We start from the raw sequence: 27030 nt of genomic DNA on the forward strand, positions 1-27030 counted from the left end.
CCGGCTGCTGTCGAGGCCCTGTGGTGGATCGCCGCGGCCCCTCCTCCCAGAGCAGCCTCCTTTTCCCGCGTGAGCTGCCTCTGCTGCTCGGGCCGCCGGGGGGGAAACATGGCGTCTGCCCTGGAGCAGTTCGTGAACAGTGTCCGACAGCTCTCGGCTCAAGGTGAGGCCCTGGGCCGCCGAGCTGGGCCTGGGAGGGCCCCCCGGGCCGCGGGGACGGGCTTGCATCCCTAGCCGCCAGCGCGGACGGCTGCGACGTCCCTGTTAGTGCCGAACCTCGCCTCCGGGGCTGGTCTCGGGGTTGCGGCGCTTAGACCAGGGCGGGATCGGGCGAGGCTGAGTTCAAGCAGCCCTCTCGCGCTCTCGGTCTTCGTTGCTCTAGTCTGCCGGCCAGTGTGCTCGGCCGCCTGGCTATCTCCCCTCCCTGGGGCCGCCCGGACCCTCCTCCCCCCGGCCCGGGCCCCTTCTACTCGGGCGCTTCGCTTGACAGTTTTGGGGGCGGTGACTTCCGCTGGACGCCTTCCCGAGCGCCCGTTGGTCTCTTCGGCCTCCCTTCCCTGCGCTGATTGGTGCACCGCCTCGTCTGTCCCGGTGGCGCCTGGCCGCCTCCGGCCTAGGCCGCGGGTAGCGGGCGCGAGGCGAATCCTTTCTGGGTGCCTTGGCTCGGAGGCTCGCCTTGGCCGGCCGGCGTGCCCTCGGGAAGCCTCCGCGCCTATTTTAGTCCCGCTGAATGCCGAGGGAGCACTCACTCGTAGGGCTGCATTTCCAGGGGTAGAACTGTGACCATTACTACTTAAATTTTCGTGCTTTTTGGTTCATTCAGCTCATCACCTGAGTATAGAGCGCTGGACTCCGAATTAATTAGCTGCAGGCTGTGAAGGTCCCTTTAAGTACCCTGTTTCTTCATCTCTAAAATAAAAATAAGACCCTACTTCAGAGGGTTGTTGGGATTGAATGAGAGAAATCATGTAAAAGTACTTGAAACAGTACCTGTTATTTCGGGTGCGATAGATACAGTTGCAAATGATTGCTAACAGCTGTTAATTGTAAACTTCTAGGAGCTGCCTGACCTTGGATAAGTCACCTTTAATCTCTTGAATCTCTTTATCTCCATTTGTAAAAATGGAGGAGTGCGATTTACCTCACTGGTGCAAGTTAACTGACCGGGTTGAAGCCATGCCTAATGAAATACTTTTTTCCCCTTATTATTGATAGAAACTAGGTTCACAGGTAAGGCACAAACTTGCAGCCTCCATGAATGAGGGAACCATTCATTCATTCGTTTATGCTACAAGTATTTGGTTTCTCCTTCCTGGGGTGTAGTATGGTTATTTAGATTTGGGTTGGAATCCTGACAGTGGCTTCTTGGGCCAGTTTTCTCATTTACAAAATGGGACTGGGACTATTTAGCATCAAGTGAGATCACTTATCCGAAAAGCTCTGTATGCGTGCTCTGCGAGTCACTGCGTTAGGAACAGTCAGGCAGAGATAAACAAGATACTTTCACTGCCTATGGCTTCTGTGCCTCATGCTCAGTGCATAGGAAATGTTTATGAGGTTTCTGTTTTTTCTGCGCTTACTCAGAGTTTCCTAACATGGACCTTAAGTGAAGGGAACTTCATAATTTCCAGCTTTCTTTGATTAGAGGGAATTTCACTGGCCACATCTCTGGGCTCATGTCAGATGCACCCTGTGGCACTGCACTTACTGTTAATTCTTCCCTTGGCCCACAGTAGTTAACTATCTTACGATTTCATAATGACCCAGCTTTTATTTTAAGTCTCAGCTCTATATTGGCTATTTAATTGGGGGAAAATGATGGACTGAAATGCTTGTTTCTGTGTGGTTCTTATCATTGTAAGTGTAATTATAGAGTAGTGAGTAAAAAGGGGGGGGGGCAATTATTTAACTAGAAGAAGCTATTTTGTATTTATCAGTGAGATTTGTAATAAAATGATGGTATTTTCCTGTTCAACTTGTGTTATCATGAGAGATAGTACCTAATCAGATCACAGATTTTTTTTTTATTCCTGCTTTGCAGTGCATGTGATAATAATAGTATATTTCTTTATTTTTGGAAAAAATTTTAAAGTATAGTATAGAAGCCTCAGAAACAAAATTACCAAACTGCAGTCACTTGGATTTTAAATTTTTTGGTATTCACGTGGGGTTTTTTTTTTTTTTTTTTGGGGGGGGGATATGGGAAAAAATCCCTCAGCTACTAAATAGAAATAGCTGATATATATAGCTTGAACTTCAAAATGTGAAAGAGAACTATAAAGGAGGAAACTTAAGAAGTTGTTGCCCATGCCCTTATATACATTTTTTAAAATGTTTATTTATTTTTGAGAGAGAGAGAGAGAGTGAGTGAGGGCCAGAGAGCAAGGGAGACACAGAATCCGAGGCAGGCTCCAGATTCCGAGCTGTCAGCACAGAACCCGACATGGGGCTCGGACCCATGAACCGTGAGATCACAACCTGAGCTGAAGTCGGATGCTTAATCGACTGAACTGTCCAGGCACCCCTGCCCATTCCCTTATATAAACTCCATACATACCACCAACCACCACCAGAAAGACAGCTAGTGGAATTTGGAGGTATAGAGTGTGGCCATGGTGTCTCGGAATAACCCATCCAAATCAGTGAGTCTACTTCAGAGTACCAATTCAGGCCTAATTAGATTCTATACCTTAGTTGTGAAAACATAACATTGTGGTATGGGGGGGTGCGGGGAATCGGTGGATCAATTAGGAGATTAATTAACAGGCTGTTGATTGATTCGCTGGTAAGTAAGCACTGTATTCTGAAACTGGAGACATGAGACAGCCTCTCCTCCTGAGTTTATGTTGAATTACCTAACCACCACAATCCTAGGTGATGCAGAGAGGGCACAGAGAGAACACATTTTTCAAGATAGCTCGGGGAAGAGGGGTAAGATGAGGGTCCAAAGTCCCAGGCCGATTGCTGTATGAAGTGTATGAGTCAGGTAGTGGAAGACCCAGGAGAGCAGAGTGAAGGAAGGAACAGCAAGCTTGCAGAATAGGATGTGTAGAGGCAGAAAGGTGAGACGACATGGAATGTTGAGTGAATTTTGTGAACTCAGTGTGACTAGAGAGTGTGTGTTGGGGGAGAGAGGGGTGGAAGCAGGTGGTAAGGCTGGGGAGGTGCAGCGGCCTCTTACCAGGCTGAAGCATTTGGACTTCTTAAAGCCTTTGGAGTAATTTGATTGGATTTTACATTTTGGAAAGGTCATACAGGTACAATATGAAGTATGGGTTGGAGGAGAGAAAGAGTGAGGTAAGGGGACCGTTTAGAAGATTTATGATGTAGTCCAGGCAAGAAGTGATGAGGGTCTGAATAAGGCAGGGGATGGAGAAAGGAACGGAGCCAAGAGACTTAGGAAGTAAAATTAAAAGTAAAATCGTATTTGGTGGCATTTTGGATACAGAGAGGGAGGTGAGGGTGGTGGTGATAGTAATGTGTGCATTTCTGGCTTGGAGAATCGAAGAGGGAATAGAGGAAAAGTAGAAACTTTCAGGGCCAGAAGGAAATAGGAGGTCTAGTTTTGAGTCAAGGCCATTTCACTTCTCTGACCCTGCTGACCCATTTCCCCACCTGAAATGAAGGAGATACAAGAAGTCACCTTTAGATTATTTCTTGCTCTGAGGAATGAAGTCTGTGGTTATAGAGTTTCTAGTTTGGTTAGTGCTGTAACTGAATGATGGTGTTATTCCTGTTTTCCAGGGCAAATGACTCAGCTTTGTGAACTGATCAACAAGAGTGGGGAGCTCCTTGCAAAGAACCTATCCCATCTGGACACTGTGCTCGGGGCTCTGGACGTACAAGAGCACTCCTTGGGTGTCCTTGCTGTTCTGTAAGAGGCGTCTCCTTTTACAGTTTAGTGCTAAACCTGAACGCTTGCTAAACCTGAACGCTACAGCCTTTCTGGCTATAGGTGTTTTTGTTTTTGTTTTTTTTGGTGTAGAAAGTATACAATGTTAAACAACAGTGAGCTCTTTTGCACAATTATAAAGTCAAGTCCTCACAGTTACATTTTACTCCTCCTAGCTAATCCTTGTTTGTTATATTTTCAATTTTGTTATTTTTAATTGTTTGTACAAATTTTGAAATGTATTAAAATTTTTTTTTTCATGTTTTATTTCTTTTTGAGACAGAGAGAGACAGAGCGTGAGCAGGGGAGGGGCAGAGAGAGAGGGACACACAGAATCCGAAGCAGGCTCCAGGCTCTGAGCTGCCAGCACAGAGCCCAACGTGGGGCTAGAAATCACAAACCGCGAGGTCATGACCTGAGCCGAAGTCGGACGCTCAACCGACTGAGCCACCCAGGCGCCCCTTGAAATTTATTTTAAAAAATAAGTGGCCATCTCAGTCGTGAGCACTATAGTTTGCATTTATCTGAATACTTTTATTCACATAATCTGTCAGATTGCCCACATTTTCTAACTTGGAAAGAAACTAGGGAAGGGTGATGGAATAGGACACAGTGGAATACGTTGAGTGAAATTACCAGCGATCCAAAGGAACTTTGCTTCAGATTGCCTTCAAACAAGTTCAAGCTGTTTAAGACCAAATTAAATAGACCTTATTTCAGTTGGGGTTCCTTGTAATTCTGTGCGCTTGACAGAATTCTTTTCCTTTTGATGTTTTAGTATTAGAAATTGGGATGTTAGGGTTGTCATGAAAGTTGAAGCAATATAAATAAACTGAGAGGAAATGGACTTAAAGCGAGGGTCTGGCTTCGCTGGCGCAGGGACCCCTGAGACAAAGATGTGTCAGGAATAGAGTTTAGAGAAGAAACTTTATCAGCATGAAAGGGTCAAGAGCAGTGCTCTACCACACAGTAGCCACTAGCCACAGGTGGCTATTTAAACGTAAATTAATTAAAATTAAAGCTTCAGTTGCTCTGTCGCACTAGCCACTTGTCAAGTACTCAGTAGCCACCTGTAGCCACTGTGTTGGACAGCACGGATACAGAACAGGTCTACTGTTGCAGCAAGTTCTTTTGGATGGTGCTGGCGGATAAAGATTTTTGCTGTCTGTGTTTGCTGGCTAACAAAATGGATAGCGTGCATATTTTATGCACATACAACCTTCTATGTGGCTGTGTATCAGGTGAGGTAAGGTGCATGACAGCATTTTGAAGCTATAAGGCATTTTACCATTGTATATCTGTAAAAGAAAACCTGGAGAGAACCCTGAACTTGTTTCCCAGTACCCTGGATTTGAATTATGTTCTTCCAATTATAAGCCTTGGGGTCCTGAGCTGCCTGTTTTTATTTGTAAGATGGAAATCACAATGCTGTGCTGACCTCTTGTGAAGCCCAAATGAGATCGTTTGATTGCATGTTGATGACGAGAAAAGTTCAATTACAGATGTGAGGTGACATTGTTAAGTTGAATGATACTACAGAGAGGAAAGGACAAATGCAAATATGTAAGAGAGATTGGGTTCAGGCAGTAATATCCATTTTGTTTTACTTGAAGTTAGTTTCAACAGTTCTCTAAAAAAAATAAATAAATAAAAAGCTGGAAGTTTACTTGTAAGCAATACCTGAGTGGTAGTAGCTTATCTGATTTCTTCCCCAAAACCTGTCTCTGGTCCCCTCTCAGAGTGTTTGTTGAAAGGCCCCATCTGCCCAGTGACTCAGGGTGAACCATCCACATCCTGCCTCTTATCTCCCCCACTCCTCTGTCCTGCACATCAGCTGGTTCTTTCTCCCATATGGACCTCAGCACCCCCTGAAGTACAGTCACAGTCTCCAGCCAGTCGGAACTTCAGTCCTTGTGCCCCTTCAATCTGTCATCCTTAGAGCAAGAAAAATGACTGGTTTTTTGTTGTTGTTGTTTTAATGTTTGGTTATTTTTAAGAGAGAGAGAAACAGAGAGAGTGTGAATTGGGGAGGGGCAGAGAGAGAGGGAGACACAGAATCCAAAGCAGGCTCCAGGCTCTGATCTGTCAGCACAGAGCCCGACGCGGGGCTCAAACCCATAAACCGCGAGATCGTGACCTGAGCCGAAGTTGGACGCTTAACCGACTGAGCCACCCAGGCACCCCTACAACTGGTTTTTAAATGACTAAATAGCCCTAACTACATGGGAGCTCAAAAAGAAAACTGGTTTTGAAAACTTTGGGTTAAAAGTTCACGTTCAGTTCCTTCACGAATATTAGACAGCCTGATATTTGGCCTCGTTTAATGGAGTTTTCTTTTTCGAAAATTCTTTTTTGGGGCGCCTGGGTGGCTCAGTCAGTTGGGCGTCTGGCTTCGGCTCAGGCCATGATCTCACAGCTGTGAGTTCAAGTGCCTCATCGGGCTCTATGCTGACAGCTCAGAGCCTGGAGCCTGCTTCAGATTCTGTGTCTTCCTCTCTCTCTGCCCCTCCCCTGCTCACGCTATGTCTCTCTCTCCTTCAAAAATAAATAAACGTTAAAAAAAAAAATTCTTTTTTAAGCATATTTTTCTCAGCCTTCATCTCTGTCTGTGTTCTGTGTTTTGACCTTGCAAAGAACCGGGCCAGTCCCATATACTCTTTCCTAGTTTTTAAAAATATCGGTGACTCATTTACTTTCATAGAGCACTGGAGATAGGATGAACTTCTGGCCCCAGTGGCTTCTTCATTTTCCCTTGTAAAATATCAGGAGGAATTGATTCTTTTCTCTTTATTCCAGATTTGTGAAGTTTTCCATGCCCAGTGTTCCTGACTTCGAAACCTTATTCTCACAGGTTCAGCTTTTTATCAGCACTTGTAATGGGGAGCACATTCGATACGCAACAGACACTTGTAAGCCAACTAACATTTTGTTATTTCCCACCGAATGCATTTTACCTGTGTAGTCATTGATGTTGTCAACATTTTGTCCTTGCCGTCTCTAGTTGCCGGGCTTTGCCATCAGCTGACAAACGCACTTGTGGAAAGGAAACAGGTAAGCAATGTTAGTCAAATATTTTAAGAAATCTCTGATTTACACAATGAACTCCTTTGTTAAGGTTCCAGGTTAGTACTGAGTATCCTAACAGATCTGTGTGGTCGCCAAGCATCTGCTGTGAGGACCTCCAGCTCGTACATCAGGTGAGGCCTCTCAGATTCATGGGAAGTAGGGCCTCAAGGGAGGCTGCTGCTGGCAGTGGATGTTTTTGGAGCTACCGTTCTGGTGCCCTTTATGTAGTAATATACTGGGTTTTTGTTTGCTCAGACTTTGAACTTTTAATTATGACATTTTAGCTTTACAATATGAAGAATCCCCATGTACCTTTCACCCAGATTCTCCGGATGTCAACATTTTACCCCACTTACCCTTTTCTCTCTCTCTCTCTCTCTCTCTCTCTCTCTCTCTCTCTCTCTCTCTCGCCATTGGAAAGAAAATTGCAGATATGTTACCACTTACCCTGAATACTTCAATGAGTGTTTCCTAAAAATTAGGACATTCTCTCCTACAACCACAGCACAATGATAAATATCAGGAGATGAACGTTGATATCATCTTTTAAACAAATCTGGCCTTATTCATATTTTGCCACTTACTTCCCTAATGTCCTTTACAACAGAAGAAAATCTCAGGTCATGAATTCCATTAGGGTGTCCTATGTCTTTCATCTCCTTTAATCTGAAACAGTTCTTTGGTCTTTAACTTTTGTGATACTGACACAAGTTATAATTTGGAGTGTTTTCAATTATTATTTGAAATTGAACTTGAAGATGGAGCTTGGAAGGAGACCAGACAGAAAGAACCATTTGGGATTTTGTAGGAATATTAAACAAATTGTGGTTTGAAAGAAATGGTTAAAAAAAATCTTTATTGAAAACCTCATGTGAGTTATTTAGCTATTTTATATATATATATGTATAAGTATATATGTGTGTGTATATATATATATGTGTATGTATGTATATGTGTGTGTGTATACGTGTGTGTGTGTGTGTGTGTGTGTGTATGTATATATATATTTAACGTTTATTTTTGAAAGAGAGAACAGGGAGGTGCAGAGAGAGGGGGGACAGAATCCAAAGCAGGCTCCAGGCTCCGAGCTGTCAACACAGAGCCCGACAGAGGGCTCGAACTCACGGGCCGCGAGATCATGACCTGAACCAAAGTCATGCACTCAACCAACTGAGCCACCCAGATGCCCCTTATTAGCTATTTTAGAGTCATATCTCCTGTTCAGAAACTGACTGCCTCACTTGAAACTTTGTCTTGTTATTTATCATCAGGGCAGGAAATGATCTGTTTATAAGTTATGATATTGGTTTCAATTGTCATTTATAATCCATTAAGAGATGGTGGTGGTGGAGAGAATTTACAGACGATATCTAGACTGCCCTATGGTAAGATGCCAACATCCTTAGCCATAGTTACGCTTACTAAGCATAGGCTCTTTATTGTAAATGATTTGGAAATTTTTTGTTTGTTGCAATGTAAATACAATGAACTGTTGACAAAGTAATATTGCTTTTGATTATTGATCTTCATCATAAGAAAGAAAGGTTTATAACCTAAAAAATGGTGCTGAATTACTCTAAAATAGTGCAAGAAACAGCTTAAGAAAGCGTTTTTTGACTGAATAGGGACAGATATTTCCTGAAAGAGTATGGAAACCTCATATTGTTCTTTAAAGGAACCTATCAATTAGTGTTATTTTTTATTTGTAAGTGACAACATAAGATCCAATGTGCTGCCATCTTTGAGAACTTATCTGAAAGAGATGTCATTTCTGACAGCCCCTGCGAGGAATTGGCGTCCTTAAGCAAGCCATAGACAAGATGCAGATGAATACAAACCAGCTGACCTCAGTCCACGCTGATCTCTGCCAGGTAAGCAGCAGGGGAGTGAGTCACATGGGGTCAAAGGTGGAAGTTGGGCTGTGCGCTTGCTCAATAAAGGAGGGCAATTTGGTGGGGACTGTGATGTGTTCTAGAAGTTGAAATGTGTAGGGACGCTATCAGTGCGGGAATTTGCAACTGGCTGCTACAACGCAAACTATCGAATGGGTCTCAGCCAGCGGGCTGCTGAGATGAGTAAGCAGACCGGTTAACGTTTGCGATGTTAAAAATGTCCCAAGTCACTTTTATGTTATTTTATGTGGTTCAAACTCCAGAAGGCAAAAGGGAAGGTGGATAATGAAGTCACCTTGCTCATGAGCCACCCATCTCTTCTTTCCAGAGGAAATCAGTGTTAGTTTTTTGTGTATCCTTCCAAAGATATTTTATGCACATAAAAGCAAATATGTGTATTTTTCTCTCAGTTTTTTCGTACCAGTAGCAATAATCTGTATGAACTCATATGTACATTGTTTTTTTTCTACTTGATGTATCTTGGAGAGGTCTCCGTATCAATGTTTTACAGCTACAGATTATACCATAATGCTCTGGGGTTTAACCAGCTCCTGTGGGGTATGGATTGTTTCTTTAATAGCATGGTACCTGGATTATTCCAAACACATGTTCTAGTTTCACATCAAGGTGCTTTCTTTCTATTTTTTAAAAAACTTTTGTGCTTGAGGTATGACCTACACACAGTAAAGTACATTAGTCTTAATTGTACAGCTCTGAGTTTGTACCTGTAACTACACCTGTACCAGCATCATCCAGCTACAAAACGTTGCCATGTGCTTGCTGTCTTGAGTTTGAGTTGAGCAATTCCCTACGCTTACGGAAACGATTCAGAAATTAAAAAGAAATAATTGAAGAAAACTGCCATTTTTATCACACCATATTGGTCTATTTCTATTCTGCTAATTCAAAAAGAAAAAGGACTCACTTGTTTGTGCATCTATAAGCCGAGTGGGTGCTGGGCAGGCTAAGTAATTAGCTGAGCTTTAATTCGTCTGTGGAGTACTTTATCTCCTGCCTGCTTAGTCTTTTATAAACACATGCTGTTTGGTTCTGAATGCTTAGGAAAACGGAGTAATGTGTCAACACTTAGAACAGTTTTAATCAGTAAGATCGTTTAAAATGTTTTCTTCAGGGGCGCCTGGGTGGCTCAGTCAGTAAGTGTCTAACCTTAGCTCAGGTCATGATCTTGCAGTTCATGGGTTCAAGCCCACACGTTAGTGCAGAGCCTGCTTGGGATTCTGTCTCCACTCCTCCCTCACTTGCTCGCTCGCTCTCAAATTTAAAAAAATAAATAGTAAATAAAATGTTTTCTTGAACTTTCTGGAATCTATGAATTTGCTCCTGCTAAAGCCTGCCAAGTACAATTAAAATGATGATTCAATGTAAAATTTTTCACAGCTTTGTTTGCTGGCAAAATGCTTTAAGCCTGCCCTTCCATATCTTGATGTGGACATGATGGATATCTGTAAAGAGAATGGAGCCTATGATGCAAAGCACTTTCTATGTTACTATTATTATGGAGGGATGATCTATACCGGGCTGAAGAACTTTGAAAGAGCACTGTACTTTTATGAACAGGTAATCATCTCTCTAAATGCCCCTGAGGTTCTGTTGAACTTGTATGCTCGAAGAAGTGCACAGCTGGTGTGGATTGATCTTGGGCCTCTGAGTTTCAGGTGGAGGTCCTTTGAAAGATCATTTGTCTGGGATCATCGTGTACATGGTGGTAAACTGTCCTTGAGTTGAAGGGCAGTAGGAGTGGAGGGAAGAGCACTAATGAGTGGGGTCTGATCTAGGCTTTGCCACTCGTATCCTGTGTGATTCAGGTTAAGTTCTGTATGTCTCTTGACCTTTCCACAAAGGGAAGAGATTGAGCTGAATGATCTTTGAAATGTCTTTTTGTTCTAAAACAATGTGTGGTGTTTTGTTAAGTTTTATTTATTTTAATAAGTAAAACAGTCTCATGGTTCAAAATTCAAAGGGTATTGAGCATACAGTGGAAAGCCCCTACCTGCTTTGTCTATGTGATGGCCCCTGGTCTGTGTAATGACCTGTATAGTGCATAATTTGGTAGAATGTTTTAGAGTCTGAAAAAGAGATACAATATTGGCTAATACTAGAATTTTAAGAAATTTGTCAGAGGTTTAATATTTCTTATATTCCTATCAATTTAGTTGAAAATGCTAAGACATAAATACACATGCATGTATTTATTAGCATTGCCTCAGGGAATTGTCACCAGGAGGTGCTGTTGGGCAGGGATGATGTCATTAGAACATGTCTAGTCAGGAGCATTCAACTGGCTCCGTCGGTAGAACGTGCAAGTCTTGATCTCAAGGTCGTGAGTTCAAGCCCCATGTTGGGTGTAGAGCTTACTCAAAGAAAAAAAAAGGGGGATGTGTCTAGTCAAGTAAGGACCTTCAAGGTGACTTCTCTTTTTTTTTTTTTTTTTTAACATTTATTTATTTTTGAGACAGAGAGAGACAGAGCATGAACGGGGGGAGGGTCAGAGAGAGAGAGGGGGAGACACAGAATCCGAAACAGGCTCCAGGCTCTGAGCTGTCAGCACAGAGCCCGACGCAGGGCTCGAACTCACGGACCACGAGATCATGGCCTGAGCCAAAGTCGGACGCCTAACTGACTGAGCCACCCAGGCGCCCCAAGGTGACTTCTCTTTAAGAGTACATAGTCAAAAGCTTTAGTTCTTCAGAAAATTATAAACATATTTCATAGCCACTGGGCAAATGATTTTATAGTCCAGTATGATAGCTGACAACATATTGATGATCCAGAAATATCAAGGTGATGAGGGCTTTGGAAAAGGCAGGAAAGTATGTAATGCACTTAGAAAAGATATTTCTATCCCAAATAATTAAAATGTTAAAAGTAAAACATTTTTGGTACAGATAGGAACGTTTTTGCTGAAAATCTATTTATACCCTGATTTTGCCTTGACCAGCATTGTCTAGTGTTAGGGTACTTCATGCAACTGTGTTTTAATAATACACATGAAGCTATAGATGGTATTAGTACCTTAATTTCAGAAGGTGATACAGATTTCTTACTGCTTAAAAAAAAGAATCCAAGAGACGGATGTACTTAGTGGAAAAAAATCAGATCATTCAGCATTACATAAAGCAAAAAGTGAAAGAAAGCAGCTTTGTCTTCTCATATCACACCACACTTTGACCTACTTAGTTTACTGGTCTTCGGTTGGTGGGAATGTAAGTCAATTGCAGTTTTTCACTGTTTAAGCAATGCTGTGGTAGAAATCATTGCACGTGTAAACATATGCACTCATTTGAATGTTTCTGTAGCATCTCAAAGAAGCACCTTACAGGCTCAGTGGTTTGGGTTTTGATTTGGAATGTTTGAGCTGATTTGGGTACGATAGTTTTCATTTCTCCCTGACCTTCATAAATCCGGGTGAAAGAGAGTAGAAAGTCAGCCACAAAAGAGGAGAAGACATTTGCAGATCTCTGATAAGAGACTTGCAACCAGAATGTACAAAGACCTCTTACAACTCAACAGTAAAAAAACTAAAATTTAAAAATGGCCAATGAAGAGACATTTCTCCAAAGAAGATACACCAACGACCCATCGGTACATGAAGAGATACTCCTCATCAGTAGTCATCAAGGACATGCAAATGACAACCACAATGATACCACAAGGACAGCCCGAATTAAAAAGAGACGGCCCACAAAAACGAGCATTGACGAGCAGGTGGAGAATTTGGGATCCTCATAACTGCCGACGGGAGTGTGAAACGGTGCAGCCACTAGGGAAAACAGTCTGCAGCTCCTCAAAGCGTTAAACATAGAGTTACCACCCTGGCCCAGCAATTCCACTGCTAGAAATATACCTGAGAGAAATGAAGACAAATGTCTGCCCCCAAACACGTACACTGATGTTCGTGGCAGCTTCGTTTGGAGTGGCCGGGAGGGGAGACAACCCAGATGCCCGTCACCTGAGGATGAGTAAACAAAATGTGGTCATTCAACCACATTCAACCATAAAATGGTTGGGATATCATTCAACCATAAAATGGAATGATGCACCAGTACCTGCGACAACACTCAAGAACCTTGGAAACAGAGAGGCCGGTGACAAAAGACCACAGATTTATCTGAACTGTCCAGACTAGGCAGATCCATAGAGACAAAGTGGCATGGTGGTTTCCTGGGGCTGGAGGGAGAAGAGAATGAGGAATGACTGCTAGTGGATGTGGGGTTTCTTCTTGGTGGGGTGAAAATGTTCTGAAATTTGGTAATGGTAATAGTTGCACAGTACGGTGAATATACTGAAGCCACTGTCTGGTATACTTGAAGAGGGTAATTTTATAGCACGAGAATCCGTTCTCAAGACATTATTAAAAATACTCCTAGGGCACGAAATGTAAGAATTGTTTTTAATTAAAGTGATACGTGTGGCTGATTGATTGCCCTTTCTGCCCTGGTGTGCTCTCTCTTCTCTTGCTCAGGCCATAACTACTCCTGCCATGGCGGTCAGTCATATCATGTTGGAATCATATAAAAAGTATATTCTAGTTTCTTTGATATTACTTGGAAAAGTACAACAGCTACCAAAATATACGTCTCAAATTGTGGGTAGATTCATTAAGGTGAGTTTTTTAAATTGATTTCTTAGGTGACATGTTAAGTCCATAAGGAAATTATAATGATACGTAGTTCTGTAATTTTATTTTATAGTGATTTGGCTCTCCCGGCAGCTTCAAGTTAGCAGACATTTAATACGTTTCATAGTGGACATTATTGTCTGGGAGCTGCTGTTCTTGCAGAATCTTGGCCTCTATTCCAGTCCATGCACCCTCTGATCACTGACCCGGGGGGGAATGTTACTTAGAAATCTGTTTTCAAACTTTTGCTCTGAGTAATTATTGCCATAGATGCCAAAGCTCCTGTAAAGGCTGGTGATGATGATGATCTTCTTCTTCGTTACAGTTTAGCGAAACTACTGAAAAGACAGTGCTGAGTTTATGGAACTGCATCTGCCCGAGTGTTAGGAAATCTTTCTAGAGCCCCTGAATGAAAACCACAAGTTCTGCTCACTGAACTTTTGTTTCCACTGAGGACCCAGCTTTGGACCACATTGAAAAATAGATTTTTTTTTTTTTAAATACATCCTCATGGTTTAGAATAAAATCGGGCAGTTCAAAAGGTTATAAGGTCACAGTCATTTGGATAACAATTTTAACCCTGTTATTCGTACAGAACTCAGAATTTCAGGGTATCAATTTGAAAATCTTCCTAATGAGAAGATTTTTATGCTGTCTTGTTGCAGACAGCCCTGTGTCCTTCACTACAGAGCCTTGCTGTGGTTCTTAGGGCTCTGGGCTACCTAGTCACAGATGAGGGAGGAGAGGGAGGTCCCTTGAATCCCATGAAAGAGTCAGAGGCAGGGTAAGTTTAGGGTAGCCATTCTCAGATCATTTGGGAGAACGCCCATGGTCCCTGGAGCTGGCCTGTTCGAGGAAGAGTAGTTGCGTAAGACGACGTCTTCATGACTGTCCTTCACAGCATTCGTGGTTTATGAGGCTAGCATCCATGGTGAAGAACACAGACTTCGGAGGAGAGACACAGATTTGAATCCACGTTACACCTGTGCGCCTCATGACCATCCCACATTCTCTCAGACCTCCGCCCCAATCTCCTAATATTTAAAGTAGAGGATAATGTATATAAAATGCATAAAGCAGCTCAGGCTCTTAGGAGGCCCTCAGCTGCTATTGGTTCTCTTGCTCCTATCTTCCTTTTTGTCAAAAATAGATTGTCCTGTTGCATCTGGTGAGGGGGGTGTGTGTGTGTGTGAGAGAGAGAGAGAGAGAGAGAGCGAGCAAGAGAGTTGAGAATGATAGGAATCTTGCCTTCTTTTTTTCCCAGTGTAATTTATCAATAGGAAAAGAAAAAAGACGCATGCATTTATTAAGTGCAGTATACTTTCACCTGCTATGCCGTTCAGAGCAAATGTTATTTGCTCTGAAATAACAAAGTTTTTTTTTGACAATATGTCACTCCATAGTGAATTTCTATGTTTGGTCTTAAAAACTAGGCATTTGCTCTAGGTAACAATAGGTTAAGGTTAAGCAATAGATTGCTTAGGTATCAATAAAGGATATTGAATATACTTGCACATGATATAGTACCGTGTTTTCTTTTTGCTTCCTATGCAAATTTTATATCTCTAATGTTTTAATTTGATTTCTTCCCACCTTTAAACCTTCAGCCTCTTAGCAACGCATACCACGAGTTAGCACAAGTTTATTCAACCAATAACCCCTCAGAACTCCGCAACCTGGTGAGCAAGCACAGTGAAACTTTTACTCGTGATAACAACATGGGGCTGGTGAAGCAGTGCTTGTCTTCTCTTTATAAGAAGAATATTCAAAGGCTAACCAAGGTGAGGCAAGCGACGCCCTCAGATAGCATCTCCTGGTTCCCCTGGGGCCTCCCCCTCTTCTCTCTCTTCCTTCTCAGTGCTGAGGAAGCAGATACAGGGATAAAGTGTGGCAGGATTTCTTTACTAAGCAAGAACTCTCACAACCGATGACTTAGAAAGAGTTTGATTTATACCTTTTGGTCTTTTCAGGGCTAGAACAGGGTTTTTGAGAAGAGGAACAGGTGAAGAGGAAGACAGGTAGGAGATACGGCTACATGGGGAGGCAGAGACAGGTAGCCTGAGAGAGGTAAACAGTCCCATGGGCAGAGGGGTGGCGCTAACGATGCAGACACAAGTCCCTTGAGACCAGCCGTGGACCCTCCCGGGCTGTGCTCATCTGTACTTGAACTTCTTGCTCGAACACTCAGCACTACCTCGACGTTGCCATTTAGGCCACAGATGAACGAGCTATGTGCAGTTGAACTGTAGGAAGTAATGAAAACGACCTGCTGCTTTTGGATTAGAGGAAATATGCTTATTACCCGGTGTTCAAACGATACCAAAAAGCATGAGAGAGAAATGAAATCCCACGTGACCTCCAAAGGCATGTGCTGCAAGTAACAGGAAGCGAACAGCCGCTTCAGCAAACAGGATTGCTTTTTCCTCTTGAGAAGTAGTGTAGTCAGAGGGGGCGTTTCACAGCTGGCGAGAATGTGGTCAGTCTGGCTCTGGCATACCCTTTACCCTGCGGTAGCTGCGGGACGGGGCAGAGAGGCAGAGGAGCCAGAAGAGGGGGTGTCTGCTGCTGGGTGCCCTCTCCGTGGGAGGGCCGCTGGGCTCTGGGTGGAGTGTCAGGCAGTGAGAGCCTGGAGAAGCCAGGGGAGAGTGGTGACAAGGGGACGGTCATGGAGGCAAGTGAGCCGCGCAGGGGGGAGAGGGAGGAAGGCGAGGAGACGGCCAATGAACAAGAGGAAGAAACTCCTTCCAAATACTCTAGAGAGAGCGACCCTAGCTGCCCCACTCACATACGGAAATCAGAGGATTTGTAAAAAGTTGGTTTGTAGAAGGAAAATGAAAGAGAAAGTAGCTCAAGAAATATTAGAAACAAATGTAACCTGTCTGCCAGAGGAAAACTGACTTTATCTATGGGCAGACAAGGCCAGGACCTAAGAGATTCAGGGTAACAAGCAGCCTGATTCTCCCCACAAAAGTTTTTCTTTTGAGAACCACTGTCCCTTGCTGTGTCACCATTGAGAGGTAGCTGTTGACAAACAGATGCCCCCTGCTTGTGACTAGCACTTGCACGTTAGCTAAAAGAATCAAAGTGTTAACACAGGTAAGAGAGGGTACCTTTCAGAAAAATGTTAAATTGCAGAATGGCAAATAAAAGTTAAATGAAGAAGGTTAAATCTTCACTGGTGGCTGTTGTGCTTTTAGGCATCATGTCTTAGTGCCAGAATTCTAGAAGGGGGAATAATCCACAGATTTTCTAGCCACGCCAGGCTCTTTCTTATTCCAAAGTCAGAAAACCAGAAGTTTTTCAGAAAGTCTCAACAAGGAGACCGTGTGTCCATGTCGGTGACGGGAATGATGTTCTGTGACATTGCTGGCTGGAAGGCAACTAGGGACAAGGGGTTCTCACATGGGGCTGAAATCTGCCACTTCATGTTAATGTTTTGATGGACATTTTTCTAGATTCTTCTTCTCTCTCTTCTCTCTATGTATATGGAGACACTCACAATTAAATGTGATTAGGGTTATGTCCTAAACCTCTTTCCCTGGCAAAGTAAGCCTGTGTCACAGCTCCCCTACATAGTAGTCTGTTTTATGGATGAATCATAATTGATTCATTCAACTGGTCCTCTACTGATGGACATTCAGGTGGAAGTTTCTCTTTATTTTGAAACAGGAAAAATGACCCATGTATTTAGAAATGTTGACTTTTAAGTCTTCATTTGTGTTCAACTGCTTATGTACTTTAAAAATTAACAATTACATTTTCTTGGATGCTACTCCCTGAACTAAAGTATACATAGACTTTTTGGTCATTGGCTTATTAATTTTCAACATCAGGGTTTTAACATGCTCTGCTCTGAAAAGGCCATTGCTGTAAATATTGCCAGCTTTCCTTAAAAAAGAGCTCTTTTAATTTGTTCCTGAAGGGGAACATTTTCATCAAGTCCCAAGCAGAGTTGTGGGAAACACTGGCTTCCTTCTAACGCCCCATGTGTTTATACATTTTAGCTTTGCATTGTGAAGAATGAAAGTGATGTTGTCAATTTTATTTAATAGGTAGTATATTTATAGTACAAAATTCAAAAGACACACAAATCTCCATGCAGGTCCTATACCCCAGCCACCCCTTTTCTTTCTCTCTGAAGAAAGTGTTGCCAGTTTCTTGGGTGTCCTAGAGGTTGTCTGTGTGCATATACGTACATATCCATACACACTCTCACGGGTACATAAAGTTTCCTTCCATTTACACATCATGCCATGCACACTGTTCTTCATTGAATGGTGTACATTATCTTAGATTCCATTTCAGTTCATGAGAAGTATCCTTTTTATTTTTTTTTTATTTTTTTTTATTATTATTATTTTTTTAACAACAGCATAGTCATCTATAGACTCAATTATACCAGATGGCACCAACCAATCCTTCTAGGTGGTCCCGGTGCTGCAGTAAAGAACTTTGTGTGTGTGTCACTTCACTTGCGTGTCTGTGTAGGATACATTTCCAGAAGTCCTTACACCTCTAGGAAACCGAGGACTAAAATTTACACGGGTTTCCTCAACTCTAAGTCATCTTCACAACAAAAAATTATTTTGCACAGTCACAGAAAGCAGATTTTGAGTGATTCATTAGAGCTCTGTACACATTTAGTGAAATTTATGTCCTTCGTTGTTTCTACCTGTGATTAATTCTACTTCTGAATTTCAGACCTTTTTAACACTATCATTACAAGATATGGCAAGTCGTGTGCAGTTATCTGGACCTCAGGAGGCAGAGAAATATGTCCTACATATGGTGAGTGTGTCTTCATTTCTAAAAAGTTCCTTGGTGGATTTTTGTCCTTAGAAAAGTAACAGGTGTTCATTATAGAAAATACAAAGAGAGAGAGAGAAAGAGAGGGACATCCAGAGTCAACCTCTGGACATTTTGGTTCATTTCCTTACAATCTATGGGGTTTTCCAGTCATAGGTACCCATGTGATATACATGGTATATCCTGTTTGTCCTCCTTACTTATATTTGTAAAACACTTGTGAAGTACAGAGTCCTAGAGCAGTGCTACTCAACATGCTGCTCTACAGTGAGGACATGAACTTGTAGCTGTATGGAGGTCAGGGCACACACACTCCTGCCCACACCGACGAAGTCCTGTTCAGCTAGAGAGGGAGCAGTCGTTGACTGTGATGTGACTTGTGCTCCTTCCCTCCTTGTGGGCCATTGTCAGTTCATTAGTACGCGTAGAGTTAGCATTAACAATAAAGGGGGCTAAAGCAGACACTATCTCAGCACCTGCCTTCAGAAGTCAGATACTACCAGCATCCCTGTTTAAAGTGTCCCAGATGCATCTGTCCACTCCCCAAATTTAGAGAAGCATTATTTAAATATGCACAGGGTAACCCACCGAGTTGGTAGATTGTAATCTACCTACCTATTCAGTTATGTAAATACATGGCTAAGATCTGATCCGTCAGACCAGACTTATGTCCTCAGCCCAGGTCAAGCAAATCTTAGGTGTAGAAAGTCAGCATTTTACATTTTTCTGCTGATGATGTCCCCTTTGATTTTAGGAACACTGCCATATCAGGATTAGGAATAATGAAACTATTTTCCACTGTGATAATGGAGTACTTTATTTCCATAGTGCAATTTACAAACGTTTTGAAGTTTTAATCTTTCATCCTAATTCTCAAAACACTCGCTCATCCCAAACAAACAAAACCCGTCTGACTTGACCAACCTTGGAGTGCTCGCTAGAAGCACCTTGCTAAACCTCCCCAGGGGTTTAAGCATCAGTGAGCCACACAGTACCCCCAGGAAACTCACTATTTGGTGGGTGAGAAGAAATACATGAGTGGTTATGACACCAGCAAGGAGTCAGAAGCTATGCTTTGAGGGATCAAAGGAGGAGGAAGGGGCTTTGAACACTGCATGACCAACCCAGACGAACCCTGACAGGCTCTGGATCAACCAGGGGTGTTTTGTCTGCCAGGGGACATTTGGCAATGTCTGAAGACATTTTTGGTTGTTACAGCTAGGGGTACTACCATCTAGTGGATAGAGGCCAAGGATGCTGCTGTACGTCCTACGATGCAGAGGACAGTTTCCACGACAGAGAATTCTCTGGCCTGGTATATCCATCCTGCCAAGCTTGAGTGTAAGCTCAAGACTTGCCCTAGAATATAAGGTCTATGAGGGTAGGGATTTTTTTTTTTTTTTTTTTAAAGAAGACATTTTTTTTTTAAAGCAGTTTGAGGTTGATAGCAAAATTAAGAGGAAGGTACAGAGATTTCCCGTATGTCCCCCGCCGCTGCACATCCATGACTTTCCCCATCATCACTAACCCTCACCAGAGTGGTGTGTTATAGTTGTGACACGTGTGCGTGTGTCATGGTTGGTGAGCCAACCTGACACGTGGCCACTGCTGTACTTTCTGCAGGTTTGCACAGACATATAATGCTATGTATCCATCATTATGGTGTCACACAGAATTATTTTTACTGCCCTAAAAAATCCTCCGTGCTCTGAGACAACCACTGATAATTTTTATTGTCTCCATAGTTGTGCATTTTCCAGAATGTCCCGTCGTTGGAATCATGCAGTATGTAGCCTTTACAGACCGGCTTCTTTCATTTAGTAATCAAGATTTAAGGTTCCTTAATGTCTTCCCATGGCTTGATAGCTCCTTTCTTTTTAGCGCTGAATCATATTCCATTCCTTGGATGTGGCACGGTTTATCCATTCACCTCCTGAAGGACATCTTGATTTGCTTTCAAAGTTTGGCAATTACGAGTAAAGCTGCCGTAAACATCCCTGTGCAGGTTTTTGTGTGGACATAAGCTTTCAACTCCCTTGGGTAAATACCACGGAGTGTGATTGCTGACTCAGATGGTAAGACTATATTTAGTTTGGTACCAAGCTGCCAAACTGTCTTCTCAAATGGTGGCAACATTTTGCATTTCCACCAGCAGTGAAAGAGAGGTCTGATTGGCCCACATCCTGACCAGCATTTGATATTGTCAGTGTTCCAGATTTTGGCCACTCTAATAGGCGTATAGTGGTATCTTGTTTTATTTTTATTTTTATTTTTTTTTATTTTTTATTTTCAACGTTTATTTATTTTTGGGACAGAGAGAGACAGAGCATGAACGGGGGAGGGGCAGAGAGAGAGGGAGACACAGAATCGGAAACAGGCTCCAGGCTCCAGGCTCCGAGCCATCAGCCCAGGGCCTGACGCGGGGCTCGAACTCACGGACCGCGAGATCGTGACCTGGCTGAAGTCGGACGCTTAACCGACTGCGCCACCCAGGCGCCCCTGGTATCTTGTTTTAATTTGCACTTCCCTGATGACATACGATGTGGAGCAACATTTCATATGCTTATTTAACATCTGTATATCTTCTTTGGTGAAGTCCCTGTTCAGATATTTGGCCCATTTTTTAGTCTGTTTGTTTTCTTGTTGAGTTTTAAGAGTTCTCTGTATGTATTTTTCTTTTATTTTAAAATAATCTCTCTGTCCAGTGTGGGGCTCAAACTCAGGACCCCCGAGATCAGGAGTTGCGTGCTCCACCCCCTGAGCCCGGTGCCCCAGTCCTTTGTATATTTTGCATAACAATTCTTTGTCAGATGTGTCTTTTGCAAATATTTTTTCCCAGTCTGTGGCTTGTCTTCTCATCTTCCTGACATTGTCTTTTGCAGAAAGAAGCTTTTACGTTTAATGGAGCCCAACTTACCCATCATTTCTTTCCTGGATTGTGTCTTTAGTGTTCTAGCTAAAAAGTTATCATCACACCCAAGATCATCTAGGCTTTCTCCTATGTGGTATTCTGGGAGTTTTATAAGTTTTGCGTCTTACATTTAGGTCTGTGACCCATTTGATTTAATTTTTAAGGATGTAGCGGCTGCACCTAGATTCAGTTTTTTGCTTGTGGATGTCCAGTTGTTCCAGCACCATTTGCTGAAAGGAGGATCTTTGCTCCTTTGTCAAAGATCTGTTGACTGTTTATGTGGGTCTATTTCCGGGCTGGCTATTCTGTTCCATTGATACATTTGTCTGTTCTTTCACCAATACCACATTGCCATGATTACCGTAGGTGTATAGTAAGTTTTCTTTTCTTTTCTTTTTAAGATTTTATTTTAAATAATTTCTACACCCAGTGTGGGGCTTGAACTCACAACCCGAGATCAAGAGTTGCATGCTCCACCAACTGAGCCAGCCAGGCGCCCCTTTAGAGAAGAGTCTTAAGGTCAGGTAGTGCCAGTCCTCCAACTTTGTTCTTCTCCTTTAATATCGTGTTGGCTATTCTGGGTCTTTTGTCTCTTCATGTAAATGAGAATCCGTTTATTGATATCCATAAAAATAACTTGCTGGGATTTTGATTGGGATTGTGTTGAATCTATGAATTGAATTGGGAGGAACTGACATCTTCATGATACTGTCTTCCTATTTAAGAACATGGAATATCGCTCCATTTATTTAGTCCTTTTGGACTTCCTTCCTCATCCTTTGATTTCCTCATAGATCTTGTACATCTATTGTTAGATTTATTCTTAAGTGCTTCATTTGGGGTGGGGAGGATGCTAATTGTATCGTTTTTTTTTATTTCACATTCCACTTATTCATTGCTGGTATGCAGGAGAGCAATTCACTTTTCCATATTAACCTTGTATCCTGCAACCTTGTTGTAATTACTTATTAGTTCCAGGAGGGTTTTTTGTTGTTGATACTTTCAGGTTTTCCATATAGACAAACTTATCATCTACAAACAAAGACACTTTTGTTTTTCTTTTCCTAACTTTTTATTTCCTTTTCTTGTCTTCCTAGACTTCCAGTACAATGTTGAAAAGGAGTGGTATGAGGGTGCATCTTTGCCTGGTTCCTGATCTTTGTGGGGAAGCTCTGAGTTTCTCACCATTAAGTGTGATGTTAGCTGTAGGATTTTTGTAGATTTTTTTTTTTAATTTTTTTTTAACGAGAGATAGAGAAAGACTGAGCATGAGCAGGGGAGGGGGAGAGAGAGGGGGAGACACAGAATGCGAAGCAGGCTCCAGGCTCTGAGCTGTCAGCACAGAGCCCGATGCGGGGCTCAAACTCACAAATCATGAGATCATGACCTGAGCCGAAGCCAGACACCCAACCGACTGAGCCATCCAGGCACCCCTGTAGATATTCTTTATGAAGTTGAAGAAGTTCCCCATCTAGACTTAGTTTACCAGAGTTTTTATCATGAATTTTCATTGGATTTTATGAAACACTTTTTCTGCGTCAATTGATAGGATCATGATCTCTTTAGCCTGCTGATGTGATGAATTACATTAATTGATTCTTGAATGTCCATCCCGCCTTGCGTACCTGGGGTAAATCTCACTTGGTTGTGGTGTATAATTCTTATATATTATTGGATTTGTTTATATTTTCTTGAGGATTTTTGCACTTATGTTCATGAGACAGGTTGGTCTGTAGTTTTCTTGTAATTTTTTGTCAGGTTTTATTAATATCAGGGTAATGCTGGCTTCATAGTAGTTGGAAACTATTCTCTTTGCTTTTGTCGTTGAAAGAGATCGTACAGATTGGTATAATTTCCTCCTTAATTGTTTGGTAGGATTCACCAGTGAATCCTTCTGGGCCTGGTGGTTTTGTTTTAGAAGATTATTGATTCATTTTCTTTAATAGATATTGGCCTATTCCGATTGTATGTCAGGGATTTTTAAAAAAAATTTTCAATGTTTATTTTTGAGAGACAGGACATGAGCAGGGAAGGGGCAGAGAGAGAGGGAGACACAGAGTCTGAAGCAGGATCTGGGCTTTGGGCTGTCAGCACAGAAGCCTGTGCAGGGCTTGAACCCACAAGCTGTGAAATCATGACCTGAGCCGAAGTCAGATGCTTTACTGACTGAGCCACCCAGGTGTCCCAGGAACTTTTTTCAGTAAACATTTATTGAAATATCACCTGCCCAGAGAAAAGTACACTTAAGTTTATAGCTAAATACATTTTCACAAAGAGAAGACACCTGTGAAACCAATACCTAGATCAAAAATCAGAGTATCAGCATCCCAGAAACATCTCTCATGCCTGCTTCCAGCCCTACTCCTGGCTCGCCAGGTTCTTATCCTGGCTTCTCACATTCTATTTTGTATTTGTTTCTGAGCTGTATATAAAAGGAAATATACAGTATATATTTTTGGGGGTCTGGCTTTTTTTGCTCAATATTATGAGCAAAATGTTGTATGTGGCTCCATTCATTTTCAGGGCTACAGTATCTCACTGTGATTATACTCATTTCAGTTGTTTCTAGTTCTGGTTATTACAAAAAGAGCTGCTGTGGTAAAGCTAGGTTTGCATTTCATTTGGGCATGTTCTGTCCACGTTTAAAGAGGCAGCTCTCCGTGATCACACAGAGAATGATGTATTCCATTTAATGTGTGTTGGGCTGGTTGCTGTTTCATTAAGCAGCATCTGTCCCTTCCAAAGCTAGAATGTGGAGCAGTGTGTTAGGAATAACAAGTCCTATTCAAGACTTCCTGGTTTCTCACTTTTTAACTTCAGGGTAGGATTTGGCTGTGAGGGTCAAATAACTCCTCAGTCATTGATGCAAATAAAGAACATAGCCGTGAAACTACCTTGGAATCAGCATTAGCAGAAAAGTTTTCTTGAAGGATCAGAAGAGAATTTGTACGGGGGTGAACCAAATGTGTTAGGGTTTCACGTTTTAAGGTACAAGGCACTCGGACGTTATGCTGGCTGATGCAGGAAACAAAAGAAACATACACAATTCAATTCATGTGAAGTGTCCAGAACAGGCAGATCCCTAGAGCAGGAAGTAGTAGATTGGTGGTTGCCAGGGACGGAGAGGATGGGAAAAGGAGTCACTGCTCAGTGGGGACAGGGTTTCCTTTTGGGCGATGCAAATGTTTTCAAACTAGATAGAGTTGGTGGTTACACGTTGCAAATTACACTGAATTGTTCACTTTGTTTTATTTATTGATTTATTGAGAGAGAGAGAGAGAAGGCAAGTGAGGGGGAGGGAGAGGGAGAGAGAACCCCAAGCAGGCTCCACGCTCAGCGCCAAGAGCGATGCGGGACTGACCTCACGACCGAGAGATCATGACCTGAGCTGAAATTAAGAGTTGGATGTCCAAGGCACCCCTGAATTGCTTACTTTAAAATGGTTAATTTATATTATGTGAAACTTAGCTCAGTAAAAAAAATACAAGAGCGGGTATACGTGTCTCTGTATGAGTTTTGTAGCCCTTAGTATCTGCAGTGCTGTCTAGCACATAGTAGGCGTTCAGTAAATACTTGTTGAATAAACAGATGGTGCCTAAAAATAAACATACAAATTTATTTATTGTTTTTTGTCCCCCCCCCCCCGATTATATTGAAACATTATATATCCACATAGTATCTGAGTCTAAACTACTTTCCTGATTTCTTTTTTTACAGATAGAAGATGGCGAAATTTTTGCAAGTATTAATCAGAAGGATGGTATGGTCAGTTTCCATGATAACCCTGAAAAATATAATAACCCAGCCATGCTTCATAACATTGATCAGGAGGTAAATCTGAATGCCAGGTTTTGATTGATGTTTGAGATGCTGTATTTGAAATACTGCTCCCATGCTCCAGGATAATTTTAGTTGTTTGTTTTTTGAGAGAGAGTGCACGCAAGTAGGGGAGGGGCAGAGAGAGAGAATCCCAGGCAGGCTGTGCGCTGTCAGTGCAGAGCCTGATGCAGGGCTCAAATTCACAAACTGTGAGATCATGACCTGAGCTGAAATCAACAGTCAGATGCTTAAGCGACTGAGCCACCCAGGCACCCCTTACATACAGGTAGTTCCCAACTAGTTTCTGGGAACATTTTAGTTCCTACAAAGTTGTTTTGAATATGAGCATTGCTTAACCCTCTTCCAGATTGTATGGTTATAAGTCTGTGGTGGGTTGGATTTCCCAGCAACTCACCACAGCCTAATTTAGCTACTGAAACACTTTAGGGTCTTACAGTCAGTATGCTTTTATCCACACCCAACCACCTTTCATAATGTAGAGCCTCATTTCTGCGGTAAAGTATAGTCAGAAGGTCAGAAACTTCTGTGTGTCAGGAGAGGGAGGAAGGGGGGTAGCTGGAGGAAGAAAGTCCTTCGTTGGGCATGGCCAGAGTGGTCCCTTTGCATCTTCTGAGGTCACGTGTTCTGACTGCCACTCTGGGTTCCAGACAGGAGTCGGGATTGTGTGGGCGTCTGCGTTTCTTGCCTCACATTATGGAAGTAGATGGAACCAGATATTAAATCTCCGAAACCTGAAAGCAATGCATAGTAACATAGTAGACTTCCACACTCCTTGTTTTGCAATTTAAAATCCAAAAAAACCATGAAAACTGGAGGTTTTGGTAACTAAGTGTGATGGCGAATTACACCTGAAATGATGCATAGTCTTTATCCCACTTTGTGCATATTTTTAGGCCTCACTGCAAAAGATATTAACGTGTTTGATTATGGGGCATACCCTAGATCCTACTGGGATGTTAGGTAATATACAGTACTTGTACAGTATTAACTTTCTGCATTCAAAAAATTCTGATTCCAAACCTGTGTCGCCCCAGGGGTTTCAGATCATGGGACTGTGAACTTGTAGCACCCATATTAGTAGCCTAGGTTAAAAAGGAGTTAACTGACCTAGACTCGCTTACTAACCACCTTCAAACATGTCTTATCACCAGATGCTGAAGTGCATAGAGCTGGATGAGCGACTGAAGGCCATGGACCAGGAGATCACAGTGAACCCCCAGTTCGTACAAAAGGTGATTAGGGTTCCCTTCATTAATTAGAAGTGGCCTGGACAGAAAAGGAACATGAACTTGATTTGAGGTTAAATGCTTATTAGTTGCCTGAAGTTCTTGAAAACCTTTGTGACCAAGTTCATGGAGAGATTCACTGAGAGCATTATCAAACTGCAGCCTGGAAGTATGCAAACTATGGCCTGTTTGTACACAGGGTGACCGACTGTCTTCACAGAAGAACAGGGTGTGCTTGTTTGGGGCCGGTGGGAAATCTCTGGCAAGGGCAAGTGTGAATACATCGTCTCGCTTTCTTCTTTACAGAGCATGGGATCACAAGAAGATGATTCTGGAAACAAACCGTCTAGTTACTCTTGAAACTAACATCCATCCTGAGTTAGATGAGAGAAACTGATCACCTTGGCCAGTGGCAAGCGGTAGGAGGGCAGCAGGGAGGACCAAGCCTGTTTCACCTGGACATTAAGAAATTACATTTTGTTTTGACATCTTCAGTCCCATATGCTTTAAGAAAACCATTCTCTCTGCAAAGAAAGGAAAAAAAAATGCAAACTTTAAAGTCTGTTGTGGATTTATTTATCCTCAGATTAATGTTGTTATTGCATTAAATCTACCTTTTTGTTTTAAATTACTTGAACATTAATGTGTCTTCTGTATCGCTTTTTTCCCCCTCTGAAAAGTTTTTAAGGGCTATGTTCATTGTGAACAGAAATGGTTCAACTTGGGGAATTTTTGGAAGATTTGAAAAGTCTGGGAGT

General features: G+C 42.3%; 1 protein-coding gene across 2 annotated transcripts; it reads left to right on the forward strand.

The window, feature by feature from the left end:
• On the forward strand, positions 1-26903 carry COPS3 (COP9 signalosome subunit 3). Of its 2 annotated transcripts, XM_015079608.3 has the most exons (12): positions 1-163; positions 3745-3874; positions 6689-6801; positions 6894-6943; positions 8737-8829; positions 10249-10428; positions 13334-13474; positions 15097-15270; positions 18191-18277; positions 24924-25037; positions 26198-26278; positions 26579-26903. In XM_015079608.3, the coding sequence occupies exons 1-12, from the start codon at positions 109-111 to the stop codon at positions 26630-26632; spliced, it is 1272 nt and encodes a 423-aa protein (XP_014935094.1). In that variant the 5' UTR covers positions 1-108; the 3' UTR covers positions 26633-26903. The 2 variants fall into 2 exon arrangements, with proteins under 2 accessions (XP_014935094.1, XP_053068675.1); XM_053212700.1 differs by lacking the exons at positions 1-163; positions 3745-3874; positions 6689-6801 and having other exon boundaries at positions 6904-6943; positions 8669-8829.
• Positions 26904-27030: the final 127 nt, after the last annotated feature.

This window comes from Acinonyx jubatus, chromosome E1, assembly GCF_027475565.1.
Source record: "Acinonyx jubatus isolate Ajub_Pintada_27869175 chromosome E1, VMU_Ajub_asm_v1.0, whole genome shotgun sequence".
NCBI classification, from domain to species: Eukaryota; Metazoa; Chordata; class Mammalia; order Carnivora; family Felidae; genus Acinonyx; species Acinonyx jubatus.